We start from the raw sequence: 27952 nt of genomic DNA on the forward strand, positions 1-27952 counted from the left end.
TAAATATTACAAAACTTACATATTGGTGGGCAGAAATATTGGAAGATAATACAGATGATACAACAGACATTTTAATATACATTTACTTAAATAATTGTTTAATTGTTTAAATTATTTCAACACTTCAGCATTTTTTCCTCACAGTTGAACCAAGTGCAGTTATGATTTAGGAAAGTTATTGGTTTGTTGCTGACAGTCCTTTATTATTGAGATTGCTTCTCAAATTTTTATTGCTGTAGTACAGATCGCTCTCTTTCTCTCAAAAAAAAAAATTTTTTTTTTTGTTATGCTTGCTTCGTGTTATCTTTCCCTTGCATCCACTAGGGGAGACAAACAACTCACTTCCTCTGAAAAGACCACTGGTGAATCTACATTACATTTCTTTATAGGACATAAACATGAATCCCGCCCCATCAGCAGCCATCATTATACTCTCTCTGACTTTTTATTTTGTATTTATCCCATGCCTTTTTACTTTGTATTAATTTTCCATCTAACGCCTTTCCTTTCTATGAAGCAAAAGTGATATGACTATAAGTTTAGAATGTGTGAGTGATAGCTATACAGAATGTTGTATCTGGAGTGTTAAAATCTTAAGGCATTGTTGGCTTTTCTTTAGAAAATTCCTATTTTTAAGTGAAGATTTTTAAAAAGTAAAGCCATGCATAAGAAAATTGTAGGTGTCAAATATTTGAGCTAAAGGATCCAACTGTAAGATTACCATGGCTAGATGTCACCTGAACTAGTTTTTTCAGAAATTTTATGAGGAACTTATTCTGTCCTGTGAAATGAAGTTGTGTAAGTTAATTATTCTTCTTGATAGTGTTTTTCTCAGTTATATTTGTAGTAGATACTTTGACTAGAACAAATGTATGGGGAGGTGGGGGAAGGATAAAGTAAGAAACTAGTAATATGTACTTTCCTTAGGTTAGTCTTTAAAATTCTTGTTTTTTTATATCCTCTGCCATTTGTCATGTTGATATATAGATTTTTATGTTTGAAACGTATGCATGATGTTAGTTCTGACTCCACTGAAACAAAATTGGATCTGCATAAAAAACTCATGCTGTGAAAGTATAATTTTAAAAAGTTTCTATTTACTGTTGAGTCGAAGGAGGGAGGGCGGTTGGCTAGCAGGGAAGTGGAGTGAACCATTGGGGTGGGTTTTCATCAAGGAGAAACAAACGGAACTGTCACACCACCGTAGCCAGAAAATATATGGGGAGGAAATTACAAGTAACACTTGGTGCAATTTTTAAATGATTTTTTCCTGTAAAAATGCTTTTTCAGACATACTTGGAAACAACACTGACATCTGATTAGAAAGATTAATGTATTTTACATAAATACTGTGATACTAGATTGATGTTTTGAATTCGGACAATGGATTAATCTGCACTGAAAGTCTATGGGGCTTCTTTCGCTACATGTTTACTCTCACCAATTGTTAATAGAAGTGCATAATGTATAATATGTACACAATATAGCATTGCTATATATTCTATATCCTAGATACAGAATGTACAGATTATCTATAGGCCCACTTACAAAATTAATCCAAACATTTAAATTACATTTACAAAAGTTTATTGTATACATTATTTAAAAAATCAAGAAATACAAACTGCAGTGTTTAGTTCTTACACTTACGTGATAATTTTACCAGTTATATTTTATGTAACAGTTGAAAAACAAAGCTTGTCTGAAATCCTAATTATTGTAAAATTCAGTTGTGACTTCCTGCTTAGATGCAAGGATTAACATCTTTGCTCCATTCGAGGCAATGCCAGAACTCTTTGTGACTTCAGTGAGGCCAGAATTTCACCCCAGATATTTTGAGTTTCAGAACTGTTTTACAGAGTTTTTTTAAAAAATCTATTTGAGTGAGACAGTCTCGCACTTTATTTTGAGTATCTTTATGGAATTAAGTAAATTGACTGGGGATAACATCTTTTACTTGCAGTCAGTCTCACAGTTCAGAAATGTTAGCTATATTACTCTAACCACATTAACAACTGATTGAGTAGTTAAAATAAAACCCTAAAGATGAAGAGAAATGCCTTCTTTAAAATAAAATTCCATTTAATAGAACTGTGCATTTTAAATCTATAAATATTTTTGTTGCTTAATCTCAAAGTACAAATATTTAAGATGCATTTTTATTTTTTATTTAGTTCATTTAGATGAATATATAGGTTTAGGTCCATATAAATCTAGACTTAATTAGCAAGTTTTTCACTTAATCTTGAACATTGTTCAGGGGCTCAGTCATGCAGCTGTTAAACACACACAACTCCTGTGGATTTAGCTCTCTCCTAAAGTCCTGATCCTGCAGCCCTTATTGATTCAGAACTCCTACTGAAATAGCTCCTTGTTTTCCATTTTGTGCTTATTTTACAATCTCCACTGCTGTTCTCTAAACAAAGTTTTTCTTTCCTGAATTGCCATCTTTTTGACAAAGTTCTTCATTAAAGTTTTCATACCTGTTTATCTCTTTCACATTAACTCGGATAAGTGATCAGTTTGTTGGAATTGGCTGCTGCCGTGGACCATGATCCTTTAGAGAGGTCCAGTGCACAGACCCTTCCTTGTATCTTTGTGAAATCCAAATCTAGTTGAAATTGATTTTCTTTGCAGGTTCAGTGTCTTAAACTACTACAGAGTAGCATGTTAGTGTTCAATCAAAATGAAATGAAATTAAAAATACAGAAAATGCAGGAGTATGACATTTCTGTTTTCAGATTGATATTTTACTAAATTATTATTTCATGTTGATAGTCAAAATGTTCATGTTCAAAAGACTTTGTTTTTTTTATTCAGATGTACCTTTTGAAAATCATGAAGTCATAGACAAGTTCTGCTTAAAGGCGTTGCTTCTATGATTACATTCCTCGTGTTTCTCCTAGTACAGATCAACATTCGTAGTAATTGGAAGATAAACCAGTATAATAATTTTTCAGTTTCATTAGTATGAGTATTAAATGTAATCTTTTTGTATTATAGGAATATAATGAGCAATTTAACAAAAGCTGTATATTTTCTGTATTATATATCACATGTTCAAGGCTGCGGTAGTCTCTGGAAGGAAAGTGAAGTGATCGAATGGTGGTCCCAAGTTTTTTGCTGTCAGCATCTCATCTCCCCCATTACTCTTACTTAAGTCTGTGCGCTGCCAGCTCTTGTTCTTCAAAGTCACTTCTTATCTGTCCACATAAGATGTTGGCACTTCTTCCCACACTATTCCACTATGCCTTGTATTTTGCCCTATGCCCCTTACACTGTGCAGACTCCTTCTTGAAATCTTACTTTTTCATGTAGTTTCTTGAGCAATAGAAAAATCATAGCCATATTTAGGTACTCTTCCCTTCCTCTTTTCCTCTTGCCAGATAATGAGTTCTTTCTGTATTTTTAATTCATGAATTTATGGTCATTAGAATAAGCTCTCTAAAGCGAGGTCATTGTCTTTACTAGTCAGTGTTAAGAGACAGGACTGCTGGTCTGTTTGGTATGACAGTTTCTGTGTGTTATGATTTTCTAATAAAATAGAAATAAATTAATGTAAAATAAGTAATGTTTTGGGGAATAGATGGTAATATACGAAACATCAAAATTTTATCTTTTGAGAGGTCTAAAACCAGTCAGTTTTAGTGATACCATTCTTTACTTCTGCTTCTGATCTCTTATCTCCCAGAGAGATCTTAATCCCTCCTGTCCTTCAAAAAATAGCTTAATTCTCCATACATAAAACTTCTAAGATGGCATTAAGGTTGAAAGTAGATAGCATTGACTTGGTTGTTGAAGCCTTGCCAAGAAGGCTGGTATTATCAAACGAACATTAGAAGATGGTAGAAAAAAATTACAAGAATTGTGTAGGACTCCTTTGTGGAGGAGAGTGAGAGGGAAAGCTTTTTAAAAAGCTAGAAAATCATAAGTTAGTTTTAACTTGTACAGAAATTTTTAAAAATTGGCTTGTTCCCTTTTTGATGCGTTGTGACATATTGAGAGAAGTTGAAAGGTATATAAAAAACCACTTGCTTGTTCTTGGAGTGCTTGCTCATGTCGTTTCCATTCTAGGTGTGTGCGCACCCATGTGCGCGGTCGTCGGAGATTTTCGCCTTAGCGGTAACCATAGGGCCAGCTGTGGCGTCCCCTTGAGTGTTGCGCCCAGGCGCTGGTATATCAGGCACCATTGGCCCTATCCCCTCTCAGTTCCTTCTTACTGCCCATGGTGGTTAGTTGGTGCGCTTTTCCTTGCTTAGCAAGGGCTATCAGTTTTTTTTCTCCTTTGGACTTCATTCCTTAAGGCCTTGTATGTAATTAATTCTTCAGTAGTTAGTGTTAAGTACCTGTTAAGTGTCTAGTTTTTAGTAGTTAGAGTCCCAGAGGGGACTTTGCCCCTTGTGGGCATGCTCCGGTCTCTGGGGTTCAAGCCCTACACAGAGCTTGAACAGGCCTATGCCTATTAGTGACTCCCACGGCACTGTCTCAAGTGCTTAGGGGAGGCGCACATAAGAGAAGTGCCGTATCTGCAGAAACTTTTGGCCCAGCATGCAGAAAGAGCGGGACATTCGACCTCAGGTTTTTCTGATGGAGTCCGCCCTCCATCCGGCCTCTGAGCTGTCTTGGCATCAGTGCGACGTGCACCCCCGGCACCGAGCTCCATTCAGCACGGTTCTGGCTGCCTCCACTGCCATGGCTGTGGCAGTCTCATCCAGGGTCTGCTAGAAGAAGGGACAGAGACACTGGGTTTAGTCATCGCCTCCATTCTGCCTCCCACTCACTTGCTCAGCCTGGCCTAGCGAATTGTCCGGAGGGCAGAAGTGCTCATTTTGATGGTGCTCAAGAGCGACGCCCCAGCCAATTCCCCAGATCCACCGTTCCTTTTCCTCAACCACCTTCACCCCTACCGTTCGGCCTGGTCGTGGGTCACCTCGGACCTCTGGATACTGCACATAGTATCTCAGGGCTAAACCCTGCAATTTTCGGCCACCACTCCCTCCCACAGCCCCTTTTCCCTGTCCCTCTTCAGGGATCTTTCTCACGAGCAACTCCTTATGTGGCTGGGGGCAGTAGAGGAGGACACGAAAGGGAAAGTGTTCTACTCCTAGTACTTCTTAATCCTGAAAGCAAAAGGAGTCCTCAGACCCATCCTGGACCTGTGTTGCCTCACAAGTCTCTCAAGAAGTTGACGTTTCCCTGGGTTCCATCATCTCCTCCAGGAGATTAGTACACCGCTCTCAATTTACCGGATGCTTATTTCCATATTCCTGGGTCACAGACATTTTTTTCAGCTTCATAGTGAGCAGGCACGATTTTCAGTTCATGGTGCTGCCCTTTGACTTATCTTCGGCCCCAGTGGTGTTCTCAAAAGGCCTGGCTCCAGTGGCGGCTTAAATGAGACATTGAGGGGTCCAGATTTTCCTGTATCTTGATGACTGGCTTATCTAGGGTCTCAGGAGCAGGTGCAGAGGAGCCTCAATCTGGTGAGTTCGACTTGTCACGATTTGGGCTTGCTAATAACCATTAAAAAGTCTGCATTAATGTGAGTCCAGCACATAGAATTCATAAGGAAGATCCTCGACTCCATGCGAGCCAGGGCCTTCCTTCCGGAAGTGTGTTTTCAGACCATGTCGTACTTGATCTCCCATTTAAAGAACCACCTGTTCATTGTGGCCCACACCTGCCTATGTCTGATGGGCCAAGTGGTCGCCCATGCTGGCTCCATTTATGACCTCTGCAAGCATGGCTGGCCTCGGTCTATATCCCCAGCAGACCCAGGTTGGACCAGGAGGTCAGGGTGCCGAACCATGTCCTGTTGTCCTTGCAATGGTGATTGGATCCCAAGTCGGTGCTGCAGGGAGTTCCCTTCACAGCTCTGTCTCCGTTGCTTGAACCTGGTCTCCCGACTATTTGGATCTGGGCTGGGAGGCCCACCTGGACGAGCTAAGCACCCACAGCCACTGGCTGTGGGACAATCTCGCCCTCCATATCAACATCAGGGAGCTCAGGGTGGTTCACCTCGACTGCCAGGCTTTCTTGCCCCACCTGAAACGCAAGGTGGTACAGGTCCTGACGGACAATGGCACCACGATGTATTATATCAACAGACAGGGCGTTGCCAAGTCCTCGGCCCTTTGTCAAGAGGTGCTCAGCTTTTGGGACTTTTGTGTGCAGCATGCCATTCATCTGGTCGCCAGCCACCTGCCAGGCACCAGGAACATCTTGTCAGATCACCTCAGCAGGACCTTCTCATCTTGCCACAAATGGTCACTCCATCCAGAGATGGTCAACATAATCTTCTAGAGGTGATGGACTCCCCCAGGACCTGTTCGCATCCAGGCAGAACAGAAAGTGTCACGTGTTAAGTTCGATTTGGGGTCTGGACAGAGGTTCCCTTTTGGACGCCTTTTTTATTCCATGGTTGGGAGCACTGATGTATTCCTTCCCACCAGTGCCACAGGGTCCTTGTGAAGGTGAAGCAGGACAGAGTGACGGTTATCCTGGTAGCTCCTGCATGGCCCGTCAGCACTGGTTCGGCACGTTGCTGAGCCTTTTGGCAGCCACGCCTCTTCCGCTGTCTCTTTGGCTGTATCTGCTGTCCCAGAACCATGGCACTCCTCTGCATCCAAACCTTGCAGTGCTGCACTTGACAGCTTGGCTACTGCATGGCTAAGCACGGACGAGTGGGCATGCTCGACCTGTGTCCAACAGGTCTTGCTGGGTAGCAGAAATCCTCCACCAGGGCAACCTACCTGGCTAAATGGAAAAGGTTCGAGTGCTGGGCCTCGGAGCGACGCATCTTAGGGCCGAGTAGGCTTCGCTGCAGGACATATTGGATTATCTGCTGCATCTCAAACGCTAGGGGTTGTCCATCTCTTTGATCAAGGTCCACCTGTCCACCATTTTGGCGTTGTGTCCTCCATTCCAGGGCAAGTCTCTCTTCGCCCAGCCTATGACAGCATGTTTTTTGAAGGGTCTGGAATGCCTCTATCCACACATCCGGGATCCTCCCCTCTCCCCCTGCCTCGGGATCTGAATTTTGTGCTGTGAAGGCTTGTCAGACCTCCCTTTGAGCGTGTGGCTTCCTGCTTCCTCCTGCTTCTCTCCTTGAAGGTTTTGTTCCTGGTTGCCATAACGGATGTCTGAGATCAGGGAGCTCATCTCGGAGCTGTCTTATATGATCTTCTAGAAGAACACGGTCCAGCTGCGCCCGCTTACGGTGTTTCTGCCCAGGGTCATTTCTCAGTTTCATACTGGTCAGGACATATAGTTACTGGTCTTCTGTCCGAAGCCCCATGCAGCTGATGAGGAACGCAGGCTTCACACCCTGGACGTCAGGAGGGCGTTGGCATTTTACATAGATAGAATGAAGCAGTTCCGTAAGTCAACGTAGTTGTTGTTCATTGTTGTGACAGACAGGATGAAAGGTCGTCCGGTGTCTGCTCAGAGAATCTCACCCTGGATTACAGCCCGCATCCGTTACTGCTAAGAGCTGGCAAAGGTGTCCCTGATGGCGATCCAAGAGATCTGTTGAGCCGCTCTCTGGTTGTCCGTCCACATGTTGGCATCACATTACACGCTGACCCAGCAAGCTCAAGACAACGCTGGCTTTGGCCGAGCTGTGCTGAAAGATGCAAGGCTTTGAACTCTGAACCCACCTCCATTGATACTGCTTGTGAGTCACCTACAATGGAATTGACATGAGCCAGTACTCGAAGAAGAAAAAACGGTTACCTACCTTTCGTAACTGTTGTTCTTTGAGATGTGTTGCTCATGTCCATTCCATTGCCCGCCCTCCTGCCTTTCTGTCGGAGTTGTCGGCAAGAAGGAATTGAGAGGGCGTAGGGCCTGTGGCCCCTGACATGCCAGCGCATGGGCGTGACACTCAGGGGGGCACAACGGGCGGCCCTTTGGATACCGCTCAGGTAAAAATCTCCAATGACCGCACATGTGGGCGCACACACACCTAGAATGGAATGGACTTGAGCAACACATCTCGAAGAACAACAGTTACAAGAGGTGGTGTGTTTGTTTTTTTACCTTAGCCGATATTTCTAAGTCAAATTTTGTCTTCCCCTGGTTTTGCTGGAGAACTGCTTGGGAAGTAGGTGTATATGAGGTGTGTGGTGTGAACTGTCACACCTTACTTAATTGGAGGGACAAGGATGTGGAATATTTAACAAAGATGTCATTTGTCCCAGGTGTTCATTAGGAAGAAGTATTGGTAAAAACAAGGTTTTTATCACTGTCTAAAAATTCTTTAACCCTCTTAGTGGCTGTTTTCAGTCTCATGTGATGTCATAATTCCCTTAGTTTTCCAGTCATTTTAGGCTTGGTCTACACTAGCAATTTGTGTTTGCTATAACTGCGTTGCTGAGCAGTGCAGTTATGCTAACCTAACTCCTGGTGCAGACTCTTGTTGACATAGCTACTGATTCTCAGGGAGGTGGATTACCTACGCTAATGGGAGAAGCCCTCCTGTTGCCATAGGTAGCATCTTCACTGAAGCGCTATAGTGGTGCATCGGTGCAGCTGCGCCGCTCTGGCCTTTTAAGTGTAGATAAGCCCAGAGTCTTTCTTTGTAGGTAGGGCCTCAGTTACTAGTGTAAAAATGAAACAAAAAAAACTGTTTGTGTCAGAAGTTTTCCAGCTCTTTTACATGTTTTTTTTTAAAAAAAGGGGGGGGGGAGGAAATAAACCCCATCTTATTTTTCTTTTGCCCTTCACCGGTCTACAGCTGCCCAGCTCTGAAGGCAGAACCACCACCAGCAGCAGCACAGAAGTGACAGGTTGCAGTACTGCAACCCCTCACCCCACAATCTTCTGACCCCCCCACAACTCCTTTTTGGGTCAGAACCCCTGCAGTTACAACACTGTGAAATTTCAGATTTAAATAGCTGAAATCATGAATTTAACGATTTTTAAGGTTCTGTAACCTTGAAATTGACCGAAATGGATCATCAATTTGGTAGGGCCCTACTTATTGGTGTAAACAAACACTTCAGTCTTGGGCCATGAAATTTATAACACATAACATGGTAAAAAGACATGCATATAAAAAACAAATTTTAAAGCTAATGCTCTGTGTTGATATTGATGAAATTTGACCCCCAGCCTGTCCAGTGTAGCGACATCTTCATTTTTATTCAGCTTCATCTGTGGATTTTTAATTTTTTTTTTTTAAGTATGGTGTTTTTTTTCCCCTAAAGCAGAGAGAGGTTGTCTTGTCTTGTTGGTGTGTTTGTTTGACTTGGGGCTGGTTTAAAATGCAAAAAATTTTGTTCATTTCCAAGCACAAAACACGTTGGTTCAAATGCTGATCTTAGATATGCAACATAAAGCTCCCTATGCCTCAGGTAAGAAATGAAGTTGCACATGCATATCTAAGGTCATATGTTGATTCCCTTTTGGTAAATTTTGAAGCCCTAAGTTATGCACAGCTAACTGGAGGAATCAATTGATTTAACATGCCAAGATAGCTTAATGTGTAATGATGTGTCCCTGTGTCCAAATTTGGAAAAGAAAAGTTTATCAGATAACAGTAAAAATACTGACTGTTAAAACTGCTGACGCACTTCTTGGATCCTTTTACCTTGTATTAAAAATAAATACTCTGAAATTTAATTTCTTTCTTTTCTCTAAAGATGGCCATTGTTGTGAAATAAAAGAGCTTCTTTTAGAAAGTCTGCTATGAAATTCAGCCATTTAAATCCTTAGGGAAGTTGGTTGAAAACAAAAATTCCTGTTCCACAGGAAATTCTGAAATTAAAAAAAAAATATTTCAAAATTAAACAAAAAACTAAATTTCAGGCAGAATGGGAATTTCAAATTTTCATTTTAAAAACAGTCAAAATGACATTTAGTTTTGACTTTTTCTAAAAGTTTCCAAGGCTCCCTGAGCTGTATACAGTCCTAGCAGACCCTGAGGTGGGGAGCCTAGGAGCCAAGCAACTTGGAAATCCTGAGAGCCCCTGCTCTGGGCCAGTCCACCTCCTGAGATGACGGGGAGCTAGAGATCCTGGTATTCCAAAGAGCTTGGGAGACTGGTCTGCCAAGGAACAAGGCAAGCAAACTGGCAGGAAGTCAGGCGGGTTTCTAATAGAAATGTTTATTTTGATGAATTTGTATTTTCCAACAGAAAAGCATTCCTTCTGAAATTTTCCAGCCAGCTCTGGTGGTTAGTTATTGCTAAAACCAAAACATTTCTATTAGTTTTTTTTTCTTTTTTGGCAGTGGGGTGGTGTGCATGTGCGTGCATTTTGAATTTAAAAGTTGCTTGGTTCCCCTGTGCAAAAGAGACCGATTTGCAAGAAAATAAAAACAACATAACACAGACATATGTTCAATAATTTCATGTTTGCTTTGTCCTCTAATGCCTTTTTGAAGTTTAGATGAAGAATTCTAGTACACCCAATAATTTATCAAAATTTGTATATCAAAATGGATTTAGTTAAAACAGTGAAAATTTATAGTACTTCGTGTATATGGGAGAAAAAAAGTTAAAATAAACCTTTTATGTCATACAATGTGTTCAGTGGCATTTATGAGAAGTTATGCTCCTGTGATATTTATTTCATTTTTAAAGATTCTTAGTAATAGGTAGTATTTTTATCTTTTAATTAAAAATTACATTTTTTTAATTTAAATTAGTAAAGTAAAAAGATTAAAGCAGCATAAATGAGGGGAATGCTGTGTACCAGTACGCAAATGTGTAGCTAGTTTTCTGTTTTGTTTGAAAGCTTGTGAAATATGTGCATGAAATACTTAAACATAAATAAGTATACAGCTTAACATTTCAAAAATTGTTCTCGTTATAGTTCTTAAACTTCTTTACCTTTTTTGAAAATATTTTCTAAGGTAGATTATTTTTCAAGACTTGTTAATTATTGACCCTCTGAAAATTTACTAGAGTTGAGTTATATTTCCTTAAATCCATGTAACTTAAATAATTTTGTAATGGTAAGAAATGTTTCATGTTTCTTGATGCTACAGGTTGTGGTGATCCTCTAGGTTTAGTTTTATGGTGAGTAGTAAAATACTATGGGCATCTAGGTGAATTCAGCAGTACTGCTGAATTGCTATTTATTATTTTGTGGTGCACATGGAATATAAAGAGTGAATTGAGAATTGCCCTGTTCATGTAAAGGTATAGAAGCCAATGAATTGTGGAGGTGAATATAACACTCATGAAATGGGGGTATGCTGTCGCATCTTGATCCCAAATAACTGCATTTTCAAGACCTGTTATAAATATTTCACTTTAAATTCACAAATTGGTATACTTATCTGCAATTTCATACTCTTCAGTGCCTACGTCAAATGTATAAAGTACCAGTGATAACCAAAATCACAGTTGTTTGGCTTGTTTAAACTAAAGAATAATTATAGAATATATTTATTTGCATAAAGGTTTGATTTTTTTTTAAGGGGGGGCATGTGTGTGTTTTTAACATAGGCTCCAATCCTACAAATTGAGTGGCGCTACCCATATGCATAAAGTTACTCATTCACATATTTGCAGGATCAGGGCCTGTATATGTGTGTGTTTGTGAGTAAATAATATGGAGTGGTAGAAATAAATTCTTCCACATGTGGGGTGTATCAAATATATAAATTATATTCAGGAAATCTATGTGTACACCTCACACACACACGTGGGAATGATATATTTGTATTTATCTGGTATCAGTGGTCCTCTCACTTGTATTCTGCCCCTTAGTAGCAGTCCTGGTGGAGATGAATTAACATACCAAACTTCTGAATAGCTTCTGAACTGCTGTTTTTTATGAACAGACTGCTCAAATGTTTTTCGCCTCCATTCCCCATCTTGAAATATGAATTTCTGTCATTGAAAGACTATATTGTCTCTGGACCAGTGAAAGGTTTACAGCTTAATTATACAATCACAGGTGGAGATATCTATGAGGTAAATTGTGGGGCCATGTATCACACACCTCTAATTACCTGGTATTTGCTCTGCCTGTGAATCCTTCTCCTCCCAAACTTAATTCTAATATTCCAAACTTTGGATCAGCTACTGCTTTATTTAAAAAAAACAAACAAACCAGATTCAACCAATGTCCTTGTATTTTCTCCCTTTACCCATCACAAAGTAAAATCACAATCTGAGATGGAGGAGGGGGGTTATTCAATCCTAAAGCAGTAACAGGTTATATTTCCCTATTTTTTTTACCCTGCAGGGCTAGAAATTTAGTTTTATAGCAGTGTGAAGGGAGAATTCTCTGTGTTCGATTGGGAGGTGCACCATTTTGCTTCTAACGAATCAAGATACCTTTTAAGCAACGACATTTTTATGTGTAGAAAAGTTTAGGTCATTTTTGGAGATGTTTTTAAATTCATTATTTATATTTTTCCCTCCCATCATTTGTATAGTAACTAGGCATTGGCTTGAAGGAAGAGGGATACAAGATATAATCCAAATACATTTCACAAAATATCTAAAATATTTGTAAAATGTTTCCCCTGTAATATATGTGGACTGCAGAATACATGGTGATATGATACAAAGACTTTATGCAACACTTACTGTAGGTGTCTTTTATGGTGTCATTAAGGAATAATGTGAACTTTCTAAAATTATTACAACCAAATGCAAGCACACAGCTGAGGGCCAATCCCAGGCCTGAAACAAACTTTCTTTTTCCCTCATGGCATTGAGCATATTACTGAGCGATGAACTGTAATACGTAAATAAATGAGCTTCTCATTTTTAAAAGAAATATTTATTGCCTTAATGTAAAAAGGCCATGATTTTTTTTTTTAACTTGAAAGTGGGAGAAGGATTTGGCGGGGCGGGGGGTTGTTATTACAGATTCATGCATCTAACCTGAAGGACTTGATGATGATGAAAGATAAATGAAATCACGCGGAACTGAAAGCAGAGCAAAAAGGAAGGACTTTTTAGTCAGTTTGTTCAAACAAACAAAAAACCCACTTATGTTTTTTATACCCGATGAACATTTCAGAGAATGAATATTAAGAATGCAAAACCCCTATTCTTTCAGGTGCGATAGCTTACAATAAACATCTCTTGAGACCCGTAAGGAGTTCTCCAGCATAATTAGGGAAGACCAACATTTCCAGTCTTATTTCTAATATATAAAAACAAGCAGAAAAACTTTTTAATTTTTATTTTTAAAGCGTCACCCTTCATTTACAATAATATAAACAAAAATAATATGGCTGAGGGTTTTCTTTTTAATAAATCCTCTCCAGTCACCTTTCACCTGTCTACCCCACTATTACACACTGCAGATGAGTTAGTTTTCTGATAAATAAGCAGTAAAATAACTTGGTTTCCGTGCTACCACAGCTGCAATCATCTTTAATGCTTGAATTAGAGCCTTGTTGGTATGAATGTGGCTGTGCTCATAGTATGCTGTCTGTGCGGGGGCCACAACTTTGACTTCCCGGTATGATCCAAAATAACTCATATCAGTTGATCTTCAGGGTACACTGTGAGGCCTTTCTCTTTACGTACGCTTTCGGGGAGATGGATCAGTGAAGTCAATATGGTGTTTATGGGAGTAGGCAGAGTATAGTTTAGATTTTATTTTCTCTAATAGGCTCTTTTATTTTTATTAATAGGGAAACTTCTGTGTATCTTTTATGTCAATGTGCTTTTAGTTCCCCAGTGGTATCGAGCCCCTGATAAGTGCTGCTTCTTTTTATTAGTAATACATTAAATAAAGAAAAGAATATAGTATTATTCCAAAACAGAAAAAAAAACTTTAAAACTCTAGTTATTTGTAAGAGAAGTATTTTTGAAGAAGTGAAGAATATTTGAAATTGGCTTTGAGAAGGGAAGTTAGAATAACCAAAAAGGACTATCAATTGCATACACCAACAAAAATGTGTGTTGGGTTTTTTTAATCAAAGTGTTAGAAATATTTAACTGAAACTCGGTAAGTCAACCCATGTGCTTTAACTGTATATGCTGAGAGGATAAATTTCCATAATATTTGATAAAAATGCAGCTTTTATACTGTACATGGCTTGCTTCAGATGTCCATTTAAATTTTGGGAGCACAGAATGTGTTTTGTGCATTACCCTATACCTCAAAGATCAAATACTTATATATACAAATACACATATATGCATTTTTGATGTGTGGTGTATAATAGTTGGGTATCTGTACAAACTGAAGTAAATGTAAAATGGACAGATATACACATTAAAAGTTTCTATTTTTCTGTTCTTGGTGTATTTTTTTTTCTTGCAAATTTTATACAGAAGATCTGTATAATTTTTTTAATAGTTTTTGCCCTATTTAAATAATTAGAATTAATTGAAGTGTGTGTTCTATTGCAAAGCCATAACTAAAGCTCTGTGAACTCTAGAGACATTTTCATACTACCAGCATTAGCAACATTGGGAGCCCCAGAATAGACATGTTGCCAGCTGCTGCTGGGGTTTTTAGTAGTTTTTAACCATGCTTAAAGCAGATATGATCAACATGGTTAAACTCTGGTTGCGACCTGTCTGTGGCAATAATTGGTCAGTCTGAATCATTGTTAGCAAACATGATCCACTTTTAGAAAATGTTCCTATTATATACAGGGTCTAGCAGTCTTCTGCTTTCAGACTTTATCAGAAGTTGTGGATCAGGCAATCTGCAAGGCTCTCTTTTTTTTGCTTTGTCATCTTTTCAACATTTTATTTATTTACTGTTTTTTCATAAGTGGTGATTATTAATCCTTATTTGGAATAAATTTTGAACATTTTTGGCTTTCTTTCTTTTTGCCACAATGAGCTGCTTCTAGCAAGAAGAGTGGCAGCCATTCTCCTGCCACAGCACATCCATCCTCACAAATTGTAGTTCTAAGATTGATATGTCTTTTTATGTCCTTATTAGGTGATATTCTTCAGATAAGTGTGTAGAAGTAGCTATAAGAGAGTGGCTAGATGAGCTCATCCTGATATCTTTTGGACTAGCTTGACTTTTATTTTAGGGCTCTAGAAAAGGAGAAGGGGAAGAAAGGAACTTTATTGTTCTTTTGAGAGGTTCTGGAGAGAGGTATTGAGAGCTGTCATTTTCATGGGCCCTCTTTGACCTGTCCGTCTCCCTGATTTTGTCAAGCTCTTAGCCTTGCATTCCCCCATAGAGACTTGTTATGTGTCCAAAAATATTTTCATTCTCTTACTGGGAAGGAAGTGTTAAAAGTCTGTTGTGGAACATGGTGATGAAAAGGAAAAGCATATCCTCGAAACTTCCAAATTACTACAGAAGCTTCTCCTTGGACAAGGATTAATTTCAGTCTGACAGTCAAACACCAGACAAGATTTCTCAGATGGCTGTTGAAAATTGTGGAATAGGAACAAGGGAAACTGTTGCCAAGCAGATCTTAAATAATTCTTCCACAAACACCAATACAGAAAACCGCACTTTTCAGGGCCTTTTTGTTTTGTTTCCCAGATGGATCAGAGGATCGTCGGCTCTTGTTGACATTTTAAAAATACCTAAATAAGATTTGGAGACCTGGGTTCTGGTTTTTGGTGCCAGTATTGATTCTGTGTGTCTCTGGAAAAATTACTGGAGCTCAAATCCAGTGCTTGAAAGTTCAGCACTCAAAATCATATTTAGATGTAGATGAAAATACTAGTTTATGAAAGTGCACTTCATGGGGTTGTCCGTTTCCCCACCAACATTGCCAGTAGATTTGTATGCGAGACATCTGTTGAATGTGGATGCAATGGTAAATACTGGAATTACCTAGACTTGCAATACAAAGGGTATCAATATACAGCCCTCTTTCCTTCAACTTATTAACCCATAGGCTCTTTACAAAATATTGTACGTTGTTGTCGTCTCCCTGTTGTCAAAGTAATTCCATTTATACCTGTATTGTGTATCACATTCTCATCACAGCTGGATCACAAAGGAAGGCTGTTGCAAGGAGTCATACTTCTCAGAGAGAAATCCACAGGCCAGTGATAAATCAGCAGAAAGTCATCCTTATCGCATCTGAGAGAATTGCTCACTTCATGGTGATTCTGGATGCGCTTTTAGGCTGAGCAGTTCTGTCCAATACCACGTTCATGTAAATGGTTCATAGTGTGAGTTAAAGTAAGAAAATGTAGAAAATCCTTCTTGCAGTTTCTGCATTCAGTGATCTCTGCAGGCTTAAGTGGTTCCTTGCACAAAGTTATATGTGTGGCCGTATCAAAGACCATTTTATGGTAAAACTCTGTTTTAGAAGGACCGTATGCAAAGGATGATAAAAGATTCTATGCTCTGGCAAATGAAGTACAGTGTGGTGTTTGCTTTTGTATTATCCAAAGGAAATTATCACAGCTGACTCTAGCCTTAAATGTGGGACAGAGCGAAGACACTGAACATCCAGGCAGGAGTCATGGAATCTGCAGAAAGTAATAGAGTATAAACTTTTTTGAACATAAGGCGGAGCATACATTCTTTCCAGAGCCAACTACAAAGCTGTCATTAAGCAGTCACCATCTTCTATCTAAAACTAACAGGAAGCATCTGCATCTACTTCATTCCAGTGGGCAGAGGTATATGTAGTCTCAGTTTAAGCAATGCATGTTAAACAGAAGCACAGGCAGACTGGCTTACTTTCTTACTTTTTGTTGGACGAACAGAATTTACATCAAGAAATCTTTTACTTGGAACAGATGGGTTACCCCAAAATTTAGACCTGCCATGACCACAGCTAAGAGAATAGATAAGGGAACTGAGACCAAGGTTGAAACAAAAATAGTTATGTCACAGATCTGCTCTTCTTTGTCTTGCCATTGATTCTGCTCTTAAACAGTGTGTTAAAAGGACACCATCAACTTAAAATCTATTTTCAAAATATAAGTTGAAAGTAGTTTCAGGTAGTACACCTGCCCATGAATTCCCCAGACACAATCATGTTTGTTTTATTAAAAAATTATTCTTCTCTCCCATGTAACTGTGAGAAACATCTGCATGAACAAAAGACAAAATTAACTACACAGAGGAAACTACACAAGATGCTCTTAATGCACAAAGTAAATGTGCTGGAAAAATGTATTTATCAGTGATAGGAACGTCAGATATTACATGTAACAATAGTAGGAAAAATATTTGCAGACAGAAGCATTAATTTTAAAAAGATCTTTTATCAGAGAACAAAATAGAATGGTCAAGGATCCATCTGGTAGTCCCAAACTGGTCTTGCAGGCTGTGCTGTCCCAAATTGGGACAATTTTCAGTGCCAGAACCAGTATAGCTGCCAGTCAGGCACAGCTTCCCATCATACTAGCTTTAGGAAGGATAAACCTCTAAGAGAATATAGAGGCAGGAGTTAACATCCTGCTGTTAAGAAGAAAGGGTCTATGCCCCAAATTGGATAAAATACATGTATTTATGCAAAGAAAAGGATTTTTGGCCCAGGGAGATTAACATCCTGCAGATTCTTCAGTTCTTACAGGGAAGCTTCTAATTAGGTCTGAGTGTCAATTCATTAGAAGTACAAGTGATAACATTGAGCATTGTTGTTCAGTCTGATTTTTTTAACACAACGTTATCCATTCGTCCATGCACTAGGTGCTGATTAATTTCTGGGCAAACAAGGAATGTTGGAGTATTTTCTATGGGGACCCCCCCCCCCCCCCCCCCCCCGTTGCAATCCTCTTCAGCAAAATATTGGATCTGGGGTTACTATTCACAGAAAATCAGTACTGTGCTTTTCACTAAGACAAGATTGCTGTGTGAACGGTTTCAAATACATACACTTTCAAAAGTTGCAAAGAACTGTCCTCTTCAATTTTTGCTCAGATTGCTACCTGAAAAAGAAACTATGCTGGTTGCACACCTTAGGTTCATCTGCAAGCCATACAAGACACAACTAGCTATTTCAAGGAACTGGAGTTTACTAAACCACTCCAGCCTTTTAATCTGAAGAAATCTAAACTGCAGCTATCTGACTACCATTCCCACCTTTGCCATACACTGGACGCTGGATTTGCTGTCATCTTGTGATTGTCTTCAAGTGTGAGGTTTTCCACGTTGCAAAAATTAAAAGCTTTGCAAATGTATATAGTTTTATATATCGTGGGTTTTTTTTTTCCTCCCAGGAACTGGGATTTTCTTAGTGATTTACTAGTAATACAGAATTGCTGGGCATGTCTTCATAAGGGAGTAAAATTTTACTTGCCTGTTAATTAGTTTTCCTCTAGGTACAATGTCCAGCAATCAGACTTTCCCTTTTATGATGAACTTCTGTTTTCCACAAAGGAAAATAGATATTTGCGTTCTAGTTGGAAATGTTATGTTTTTAAATTAATTAAAACTACAATTCCAGAAGAACCATTCATTAGGGGAAAGTGAGGATGTGGGCAAAGCAGGTCCTATTGGACAGCTCTGAGACTGCTAGGCTCATCTAACCTAATGAAGAATTCTGAGCACTTGATATAAGAAGATATTAACAGGTAAGTACTATTTTTCCAGCTAACAGTTCCCATTAAAATGTGAGTATTCTGCATCAGTGCCTCAAAATGGGAATATATTATGTTGGTTCTAGTCTGCAAAAACATACAGGTATGTATAAATATACAGTTTACATGTTGTTTTTTATAAAAATGTGAAAAATTTAGAATGGAAATTATCAAGGGTACAACTTAGTTTTTCTCCAGTTCTTTTTGCAGAAACCCTTACTTAATATTTGTATCTTCTTATAATTCAGAAATACGTATCCCCATTCTGGTGTTAAATCTTCTTACTGTTTACTTTCACTGCATCTTGGCATAGATTATCCTAAATATTAACAGCCCCCTAGGTGAGTCTTTTCTTGTATCTGAGCCACATCTCACTGTAAAATACAAAGTAAAAGCCTGAAATCTGTGTATGTAGATATGTTACATTTGTATTTATTGTTGCTTGTCATAGGCCATGCAAACTTGAGCTGACTTAAGTGAACTCATATAAAGTTTTTAAACTCCTCTGAGCTATGTGTGCTTTTCATGGTTTATACTGTTTTGTCCCTGACATCACAAGTAGTTTCTTTACTGTTGGAGCAGCCTCATGGAAAACCCTTTTAAAACATTCTGTATTTCAGACCATTCTGCTTGCATATTCTACATTTTCTGTTTCTCTTCCACCACTTTTTTTCTGGAATGTTTTTGAAAGTTTTCCGTAGGTGTTGTCTCCTAACTATATATATATATTTTTAATTTTTTGTTTTTTGTTTGAACATAATCCTGTCCTGTGGAAGATTCAATCTGAACAGTTGATTAGTTTTCATCTAGAAGTGTGCAGCTCAAAACATACTGTTTTTACAGAACAATCATGGTGAGCTAGGGACTTTTCTGACAATTCCAGCGTTACTGTAGATACAATTGGATATAGGATGAAATTTTTAAGCATTCTTTCTAAGAAATATACCTAAAATAAGCACTTTTATGATCATTCAAGTTAATGTTTGCTGAGTGTATTGACTAAATTTCCACTATGTGAAAATTTTCCATTTAGAAACTGAAAGGATTCTGTTGTACAGTATGTAGGCTACCAATATCCTTACATCATGAGCTCATTCTGAGCGTTCTCTGCTTTCTTTGAACCGTAGTCAAAATTATGGGCAAAAATTGAAAATTCATTTCTTAAGCATTGTCTCTTCATCCCAGCTCTTGGGTACCCTCTTCAAGATTACAGTAACTTGCTCTGATTTATCTGCCACCTCTGTTTGAGTTTCTCTGGACTCTGACATGCTCTGAGATTCACCAGTGTGCTCTGAACTTGAGGGGTTTATTTTAGCTATCTGCAGTGCACTCCAAGATTTACTGATGCAAATACATTTTCTCAAACTCACCCTGAGACTAATTTGATGAGAACTTTATGGATGTCTTCCCAGGCTGTTGATGCAGTTTGAAAGTAACTGGTTGTTTTCAGTAACTGGAGATATTCAGATATTTGTAGACTTGGTTAGACTATTCCTTTATGTATATAGGTATATGCATAGGCAGTGTAAAACCTCTTAAAATAGGGTCATCTGTCTTCTTATTCTCATTGGAAGGAATTTAGAAAATATCAAAACCATGTTCTTGATGAGTATCACACTCGCAAAGATTGTTTTCTGTGCTATCAATTTCTTATGTAAGTAATTTTCTTTTTCAACAATGAGCAACTGAATCTGAGTGAAGCCTCTGTTTTAGTCTTGCCTCTTGTGAAGCTTATGTTAAGTATTAGTACATGGAACATTTGTATAGTTTTCACTGTCTCTGGACACTGTGCTGCAAGGATGGCTTATTTATTTAAAAGCTTTTTTTCCTTTCAGTGAGACTTAATGGCTTTTTCACTGTCTTCCAGGTTCTCATATTAACTAATATCATGCTGGGTATTTATCTCTTTGGAGCCTAATTATTTTATATTATCCTCAACACGGAATGGAATTCAATTAAATGATCATTTTGGAACGCAGAAAGACAATTACATTTCAAGTAATTATTTTGGATCATGTTGGAGACACCAGCCATCCTTAAAACAAAAACAAAAAACATGAACACTGTTGGAGGAAGTCTTTGACATATATGAACCTATGCTCTTCATTCAATATATTTCCCCATCTCCGTAAGTTATAAAGTTGTACATGTTACAATATATGTGACACAAATTGGTCGCAGTATTTTTTTACCAATCCCCAGAGTCCTTACTCAGAGAACATGCTCTCTGAGGGATGATTGGTTAAGAATGTTCCATCTTTGCCCTCCTACCTTCCCTTCCCACCAATCGAATCTTCCTTTGAGATTGGAAATAATGCATACAAAAAAATCCCATACCTACTTTTGGTGCGTTTATATAATTCTATAAAATATGCATTATTAGAAGAAGTGTCTGGCTAAGAGAGGTTCTGACTGTCTGGGTATCCAGTATAAGTGCACAGATCAGGACTTGGTAACCAGTCATTTCTAAAGTGTATGAAACTATTTTTATATAAACAGTGATGCACTGTAAGAGGCATACAGATGTACCCAGGTATAACAACACACCTTATCCTGTACTAATGCTTACATATCCATCAAGCTGTGCATAATAAGGTTTGACTTGCATTGGAATTAAATTGGTTACGTGAATTCTGCTGGTTGCTTGTTCTTTCAGTGTCAACTGAATCTCAGAATGAGATTGCAGCCTTAAATGCACAACCTTATATGTTTTTGGTAGTATTTTGTATATTCTTAACATATATTGCCCTTCAAACTTTTGTATTTTTCCTTTCCTTGTCCCTGCCTTTGCTCTGTCATCTCTGCATTTTACCTCCTCCTGCTTCACTGAATATGTTTAGATGTACACAGGATTCTACGTTGTTTGAAGTGTTATATTTTTAATTGCAGTATTCGTAATTATAATAGCTGAAAATTTGCTTCCCCAAATGATCAACGTTGGAGAAACCCAGAAGTAACTAGTGGATTCAATTTGCATTATTTATTTCTAGCTTAAAACTGTTCTGTAGTTTTGTAAATTTTTAAAATGTATTTTGAAGTACCCATGTCATTGATGATTACTCTGTGATTCAAATGGAAGCTAATGTTGCTTATAAATTGTACAGTCTCTAGAAAGGTCTCTTATGTATTAAGAGTGGGAGCAGTAGTGACCCCTTACACTTAAAATTGCTAACAGTTTGCACTTGTTTAAAACTTTCTGCAAATTTCACCGATCAGGCTGAAAAGGTTTGTACTTGGTCTTTGCCTAAAAACGTTTGTGGAGGGGAGTTTTTGTTTTTGTTGTTTTCTGTTTTGTGAAAGTCAGAATACAAAGAAATTGTATAGACTGTTTTGAATAATTCTATAGCTGACGTAACTGGGGGTTGAAAGTTGAAGTAGTCGATGGAAATAGCTGCCACCGAGGTGTGACTTTTCCCTGTTGCATAGAAAACTAGTTTTAATGTGAACAAGTTGTGGGCTTTTGAAAATTGAGTACATAGCATACACAGCTGATTTAATAGACTTTCTACAGACTTGTAAAGTGCAAAGGAGGGCAAAAGTAAGATTCCCCCAAAGTCTTGTCTTTAGTGGATCTTGCTATGAAGATATTTTGCTGAACTTGTAAGATTCAAATGTATTGAGAGAAGATTCCTGCGTACTTTACAGGAGGGAGCCTTGTCCTGATGTATTTTGTAACTGCCTGATATTTGCAGGAGATTGGGAGTCTGTCTACGCTGCAATAAAAGATCCACAACACTCCTGCAGCTGGCCCCGGCCAGCTAACCCTGGCTTGGGCTGTTAGGTTAAAATTGCAATGTAGATGCTCGGGCTTAGGGTGGAGGCCAGGCTCTGGGACCCAATTCCCTTGCAGGATATCAAAGCCCAGGCTCCAGCCTGAGCCAGAACGTCTACACTGCAGTTTTTAGCTCCTCAACCTGAGCCCTTCAAATAACCTGAGTTCCGAGATTCAGTGCCACGCATTTTTTTTTATTGCAGTATAGACATACCCTGCATGTCCTCCTGTTCTTGGGACAGGGAGCTTCATGGGTGTCTAGCCAAGCAGTTCCAGTTAATATAATTTAAATGTGGTGTTACTGCTATGTTTACTTCTTTTTTTATAAGTCAACGATGCTTTGGAGTACTTAGAAAATTATGGTGATGAAATTTTATCATCCAGTTATGAAGTCACAATACAGATTTGCAACTAGATAACAGAACAATCTTTCCATTTTAGTTTCAAAGATTTAATGAGACAGTCTCTATTTAAAATGCCCTTTTTTTTTTTTTTTTTTTTTTTTTTTTTACTTTTAAAAAGTAGAAGTTGTGGAGCTTTGTCATTTAGGATTTGGTATTCATTTAGTGGGATTACTGTGAACAGCTTCTGAAGATGAAATACGTTAAATTTGAACTTTCCTCAAAAAGATAAAGAGAAATAGCTAAACGTTTCGTGATTAGTGCTATTGCACTTTCTAAAGTTTCCCTTTATTTGACTCTTTTAGATCATATTGTACTACTAAGCCCCAAGTAGGCTTTTAACCTTGTCCTGGGGGCGGATTCTAACTGTCTGTCTCATAATGCAGCTCTAATTAGACTTTAGCTACCAGTCTTCTTTTATGGAACTTTCAGCCAGGAATTGAAGACTCGGGATGTAAAATCATAAAGTGATCTTAACACAGTAACGATTGTGATGTGTGTTGGGTTTGTTTTCTTTTTGTTAAAGACCCGCCCTGGACCCAGTTGGAAGTTTGCTAGATGTAATGTTAAAAATATTGCGTTGGTGAAGTCAAAAACAATGAAACCCACTCAAATTCTTTATCCTAGGAAGGCCCTGCAGATGAAAATGTACCGTTCCAACTACAGGTGGCACAGATCCCACATAGGCCAGACTTATTTAAGCCACATTATACAGTAGCATGTTATGCTACCCTAACCTTGCAAGGGTGCTTAAACAGATTTCCTCTTGCTTTCCTGTTCATTAAAGGGCTAGGTACTCTGATAAATTAAGTTGTGGAAACAGCTCTGATTTACCTCCTGACCCCACAGCACTGGGATTGATATGTGAGCCAACATCTGTTAGCTTCTTTAGTAGCTTAATCATTGTGTAATTTATATTTCTGGTTTGTGGCCACGATGCAAAACAAACAAATTGGCAAGACTTTATTTAAGAGTAGGTCTGTCTACATGCTGACAGCTATCCTACAATGAAAGGATAACCTGCGGAAACCTGTTATTAGTCTTTCTCAGTAAGGTTTCATGTCCTTTGTGTAAAACATTTCATATAGGCATCCTCTTAAATCACTCTTGCTTTGAAGGAATTTTCAGCAACATTAAGGTTAATCTCCTGGAACTACCTGCACTGACTGGCTGAGAATAAACGTGATAAAAATGAGCATGATAAAGGGCTGATTAATGATTTACAATTTAGGGCTTCATGACACTGATAAAATAATTACTTTATTTTCCTCTTCCTCCTCCTCATAGCATGTACATAGTTTTGTACTGAGGAACATTAAAAAATTGTATATTTTATTACTAGGACAGATCCAGTGGAGAATTGCAAAAGACACTAGAAGTTTCAGAATGGGAAGAATGATAGAAAAGGAAAAAGGAAAAAGTAATCTCTTCTTGTCATTTTTAATTTGTTCATCTTTTAAATATAAAGGTAGCAGACTATAACAGTCTGTTTTTTAAAGCATTGGATAGGTGCTTGTTTTTACATTGTCTATACAAATCTAAATACTTTGATACATAGAGGTTTCAAGAATTATGCTGAAAAGAGCTTCTGTGTGCAAACACCATAGGATAGGGTTGGATAGTATCAAATAAAATAGTGCGTTAATATAAAAAGATTTGATTAGTCAGTGACTTTGTGAGGGCTTGGGAAGTGGCATTTCTAGTTAGTAGTTAAATGAATTAGAATGTGGTAAAGTTGCAAGTAACTCTACATGTGATCAGCCTTTGTCTTTACTACTGTGCGGTATGTAATACTTTTTTTTGTACTTACTACTTTTTATAATTTTCCTGTCAATTTTGTTGCACTTCCAAAATACACAAGAATCTCCTAATGCAAATTAGAAAATTAAATAAGACAGAGGACTTGAGAAACGTCTTTAGCAACTTCTGCCTATGGAAATGAGGGTTCCGATATCCTTTATAGCATGTAGAATGGCTGTTTTTTACAGTTTCGATTTAAAAGTACAAAATGTCACAACTTTGCACATGTGATTTAAATAAAAAAATTTGAATGTACATCATATTGTATGTCAAGAAAATAAGTGTGTTCTCAGAAGTCCTACTTAAGAATAAAATTAGATAATTCTAGAGGATCTCAAGGCCCATAGCAGCTATCTGAACATGGATTCCTTTAGCTCACTGGTCCCTAAACTTTTTACATCACATTTCGCCGCCCTCCCCCCCTTTACCCCTGTCCACGACCTCTTCTCCCCCCGGAGCTGAGCACAGGAGCAGGGACACAGCTCTGGGAAGAGAGCCCACAGACAGGGGTAAGGGGGCTGAGGTTGGGGGCAGGAGGGGAGCCTCAGCCTGGGTCAAGAATGGAGCAAGGTGATCCTCCCTGAACTTCCCTAGGTGGGTGCGTCCCAGAGTTTGGGGACCTCTGCTTTAGCTTAATTTGCTCCATTTCTATTGATGTTCTTCCTGTGTCTGCTTTGACTCACATCTGTTTAAAATACAGAGTTTTTAAAGATGTATTTCTCATCGGATCCTATACAGATACACACTTTATTTAAGTAAAGAATGCTGTTTAAACACAGACAAATGAAGAGTCTTAAGAAATACAGACTGTATGAATAAGCAAATAGATGCAAGATCTATGGTGGCCCAGTTATAAAAGTCTCAGATTGGTAGCTTGAGCATTCTATGTGTTTTCTACTATGTTTTCCTCATCAGAAGCCTGAAACAAAACACAAACTATGGTGAAAAGACAGCAGACATCAGTTGAATTTACATAATTCATTTTGATACAGAAGTAGACGAAATATTCTCTTAATAGTCTTAAGTCTGGATTCTTGTTGAAATACATTATTCTGAAATAGGTTTTCAGGACCTGATTATAGTGGAAAGATTCCCATTGACTCAGTGGACATTGGATAGGGCCCTTAATTAATCACCACTGCTGGTTACTTTGAGCATTGAATGGCTATTTTCAGTACTTCTTGTCTTGCAATTTACAGATTTTAAGTACATTAAACTTTTATAAAGATGAGTTTTCTGTTGATATTTTCATTTTTAAGATTCTGCAAATTTTGTAACACTTTTTTTGTTCCTTGGTTCCAACCATGCACTCAAGATTAACTATCTAACGCAGTACTTATTGAAGTATGACACATTGGGAATATTTTTTGATGTGCCATTGTGCATATTTTGTAATATAATCTTTATCTTTTTCCTGTTACCTGTAATTAACTTCCTGTTTCTTAACATCTGGACTACACAAACTTTGCCTGATCTTTCATTTTTGAAAATGAAACATTTTATTTTTTCTTTTACTCACATCACAGTCACTTACCAGATGCGGAACAAAAATTATGTAAACATATGTATATAGACTTGTATAAAAACAAAATGCAGTTTAAAATTCGGTGTAATGTATACCACTCGTTTACATTACAGGCCTATCAAATGGTTTTGGAGATGGAAGTAAAGAGAGAGAGTTAGATGATGCTCCAGGAAGAAAAGTTGAACCTCGTCGCCGCTGTGCATCCGAATCTAGCATATCCTCCAGTAACAGCTTTTTATGTAATTCAAGGTAAAAATCGGACTTTTTTTTTTGCCCTTTTAAAATTTTTAAGTTTTAAATAAAGAACTATAATCATGCACCAGCAGACTAAAAAGTATGCCCTAAACTAGAGCAACAACACATACATGTCTGGTTTTTAAAAAAAATGTTTAAATTCTCATTTTTAGGTTTCAAAATTAACACAACATTGAGGTTCATATCTTTTGAAATCATTTCAGGCTTTCTGCAAAATCAGAACCCAGCACTGCCTCAGTTTACACGAAATTCATGTTTTGTAGGTTATCACAACCATTAGGGCTAGAAACTTTTTTTTTTCCCCTGTTAATGAAGGCATATATTCTGGAGTCCAATTTTGCAGCAGGGGGTGAATTACATAGCAAATTCCATGGCCACAGAACCAGGGAGTAATTCATGCAGTGATACAGTTCTTAATTGCATTTCTTGAATGGTTGTCCATATGAATCCACTCCCCAAAAAAGGAGGGAAGGTGAGAACGAATCTCTTGTTAAGGGTTCCTGAATAAGAAAAAAGAAATAAAAGGGCAATTGGGCTGCACCCGCATTTGTGCACTTATGTCCTAGAGCAAGAGGGTAGGGTGGGTGAACATGGGGCTTCACTTGAGTCTTGAAAGCTTGCTTGAAAGTTCCAGGCTTGTTCACCAATGGTGCGTATCTCCCGTGAATGTGACTTGATATGGCAGTCATCGGGAAGAACCAGAGTTGCTTTAATAAGTAACCATTTTTCTGCTGTGTACTCTTAAATTCACCGTCAATGTTGGACTGCTTAAGAGGATAGCATTAACATATTCATGCCACAAAATTTGATTTGCATAGCATAAGGAAAATTTCATATTGCATTCCTTGAGGATGAGTGATGTATTGTGAATGCAGTGCAAAATAATTTCTGGTCAAATTGCTTAAATCTTTTAAAGTGAAAATACAGGAGTGTGCAAAATTTATCCATGGGAAAATATCTATAGTTCAGTGATGTTTCTGAACATCACTTTTTGGGGAGGGTGGAGGAGAAGGAATTCTTATTCTTTAGTTAGATCTTTTGCTTATCAGTACAAGTTGAATCAATCAATTTGTACATGTTGTCCGGCTATACTGAAAGAAAAGACTTGATGTGGTTTTAATCAGGCTGCAACCTTATTATTAAATGTTGAGGACTACCTGGCAGATAAAAGAGTGTACAGTGCAGGTAACTCCATGATCACTCAATATGTACCTGGGAGGCTTCTGCCAGCCCCCTTCCATCCAGGTCCTCCAGCCAATCCATTGCTGAGACCTTACCACCTCCACCCCCCGGAATGAGGGTTAAGGTGGGCTATAAGGAAGAGGGGTTGGCTCCTGCCATGTCAGTCATAGGAGCCCCAAACCCCCTCCTCCCCTTTAACAAACACCTCCTTTTTAAGTCCTTTACCAACCCATTTATCTGGTCATTGTACTCAATAAGGAAGGGGTTCCTGCACTGGACACCCGCCCCACACTTACATAATGAGTTGCGGCATCAGAACCTAACTCCTGTCCCTACTCACCATAATAAAATTCTTCCTGAACCGCTGTGAGGAAGGTGAAAAACCCCCTACTCCACTTAGGCCAATCTGGTGGTAGGGAAAAATTTCTTCCCAGCCCCTCTAGAAAGGAGTGGCTAGTGCAATTCCCAAAGCAGGTCTTGACCAAACCTGGTATTTGCCACCTCCAAGAGACGGGAAGGTGGGTGCTGCTCCACCTGGTCTGTGGAAAAGGGTCTTCTCCCACTAGGCTTGCCCC

The 27952-nt window shown here is 38.4% G+C and overlaps 1 protein-coding gene and 1 long non-coding RNA gene across 17 annotated transcripts in view; both read left to right on the forward strand.

Moving 5' to 3' along the window:
- Positions 1-27952, forward strand: part of BRD1 (bromodomain containing 1) — a 110686-nt gene that overhangs the window by 63396 nt on the left and 19338 nt on the right. For 15 of the 16 annotated variants that reach the window (XM_037889063.2, XM_037889066.2, XM_037889065.2 and 12 more), the window contains one exon: positions 26054-26189. In XM_037889063.2, coding sequence (XP_037744991.1) covers positions 26054-26189 — 136 coding nt within the window. Of the gene's footprint in view, positions 1-20309; positions 20520-26053; positions 26190-27952 lie in introns of those variants that run through there. The other variant, XM_043550957.1, reaches the window with a different exon arrangement.
- On the forward strand, positions 7-14218 carry LOC122466536. The gene is made up of 2 exons (XR_006292146.1): positions 7-834; positions 909-14218. It is a non-coding gene; the product is annotated as an uncharacterized LOC122466536 (long non-coding RNA).

This window comes from Chelonia mydas, chromosome 1, assembly GCF_015237465.2.
Source record: "Chelonia mydas isolate rCheMyd1 chromosome 1, rCheMyd1.pri.v2, whole genome shotgun sequence".
NCBI lineage: Eukaryota > Metazoa > Chordata > Testudines > Cheloniidae > Chelonia > Chelonia mydas.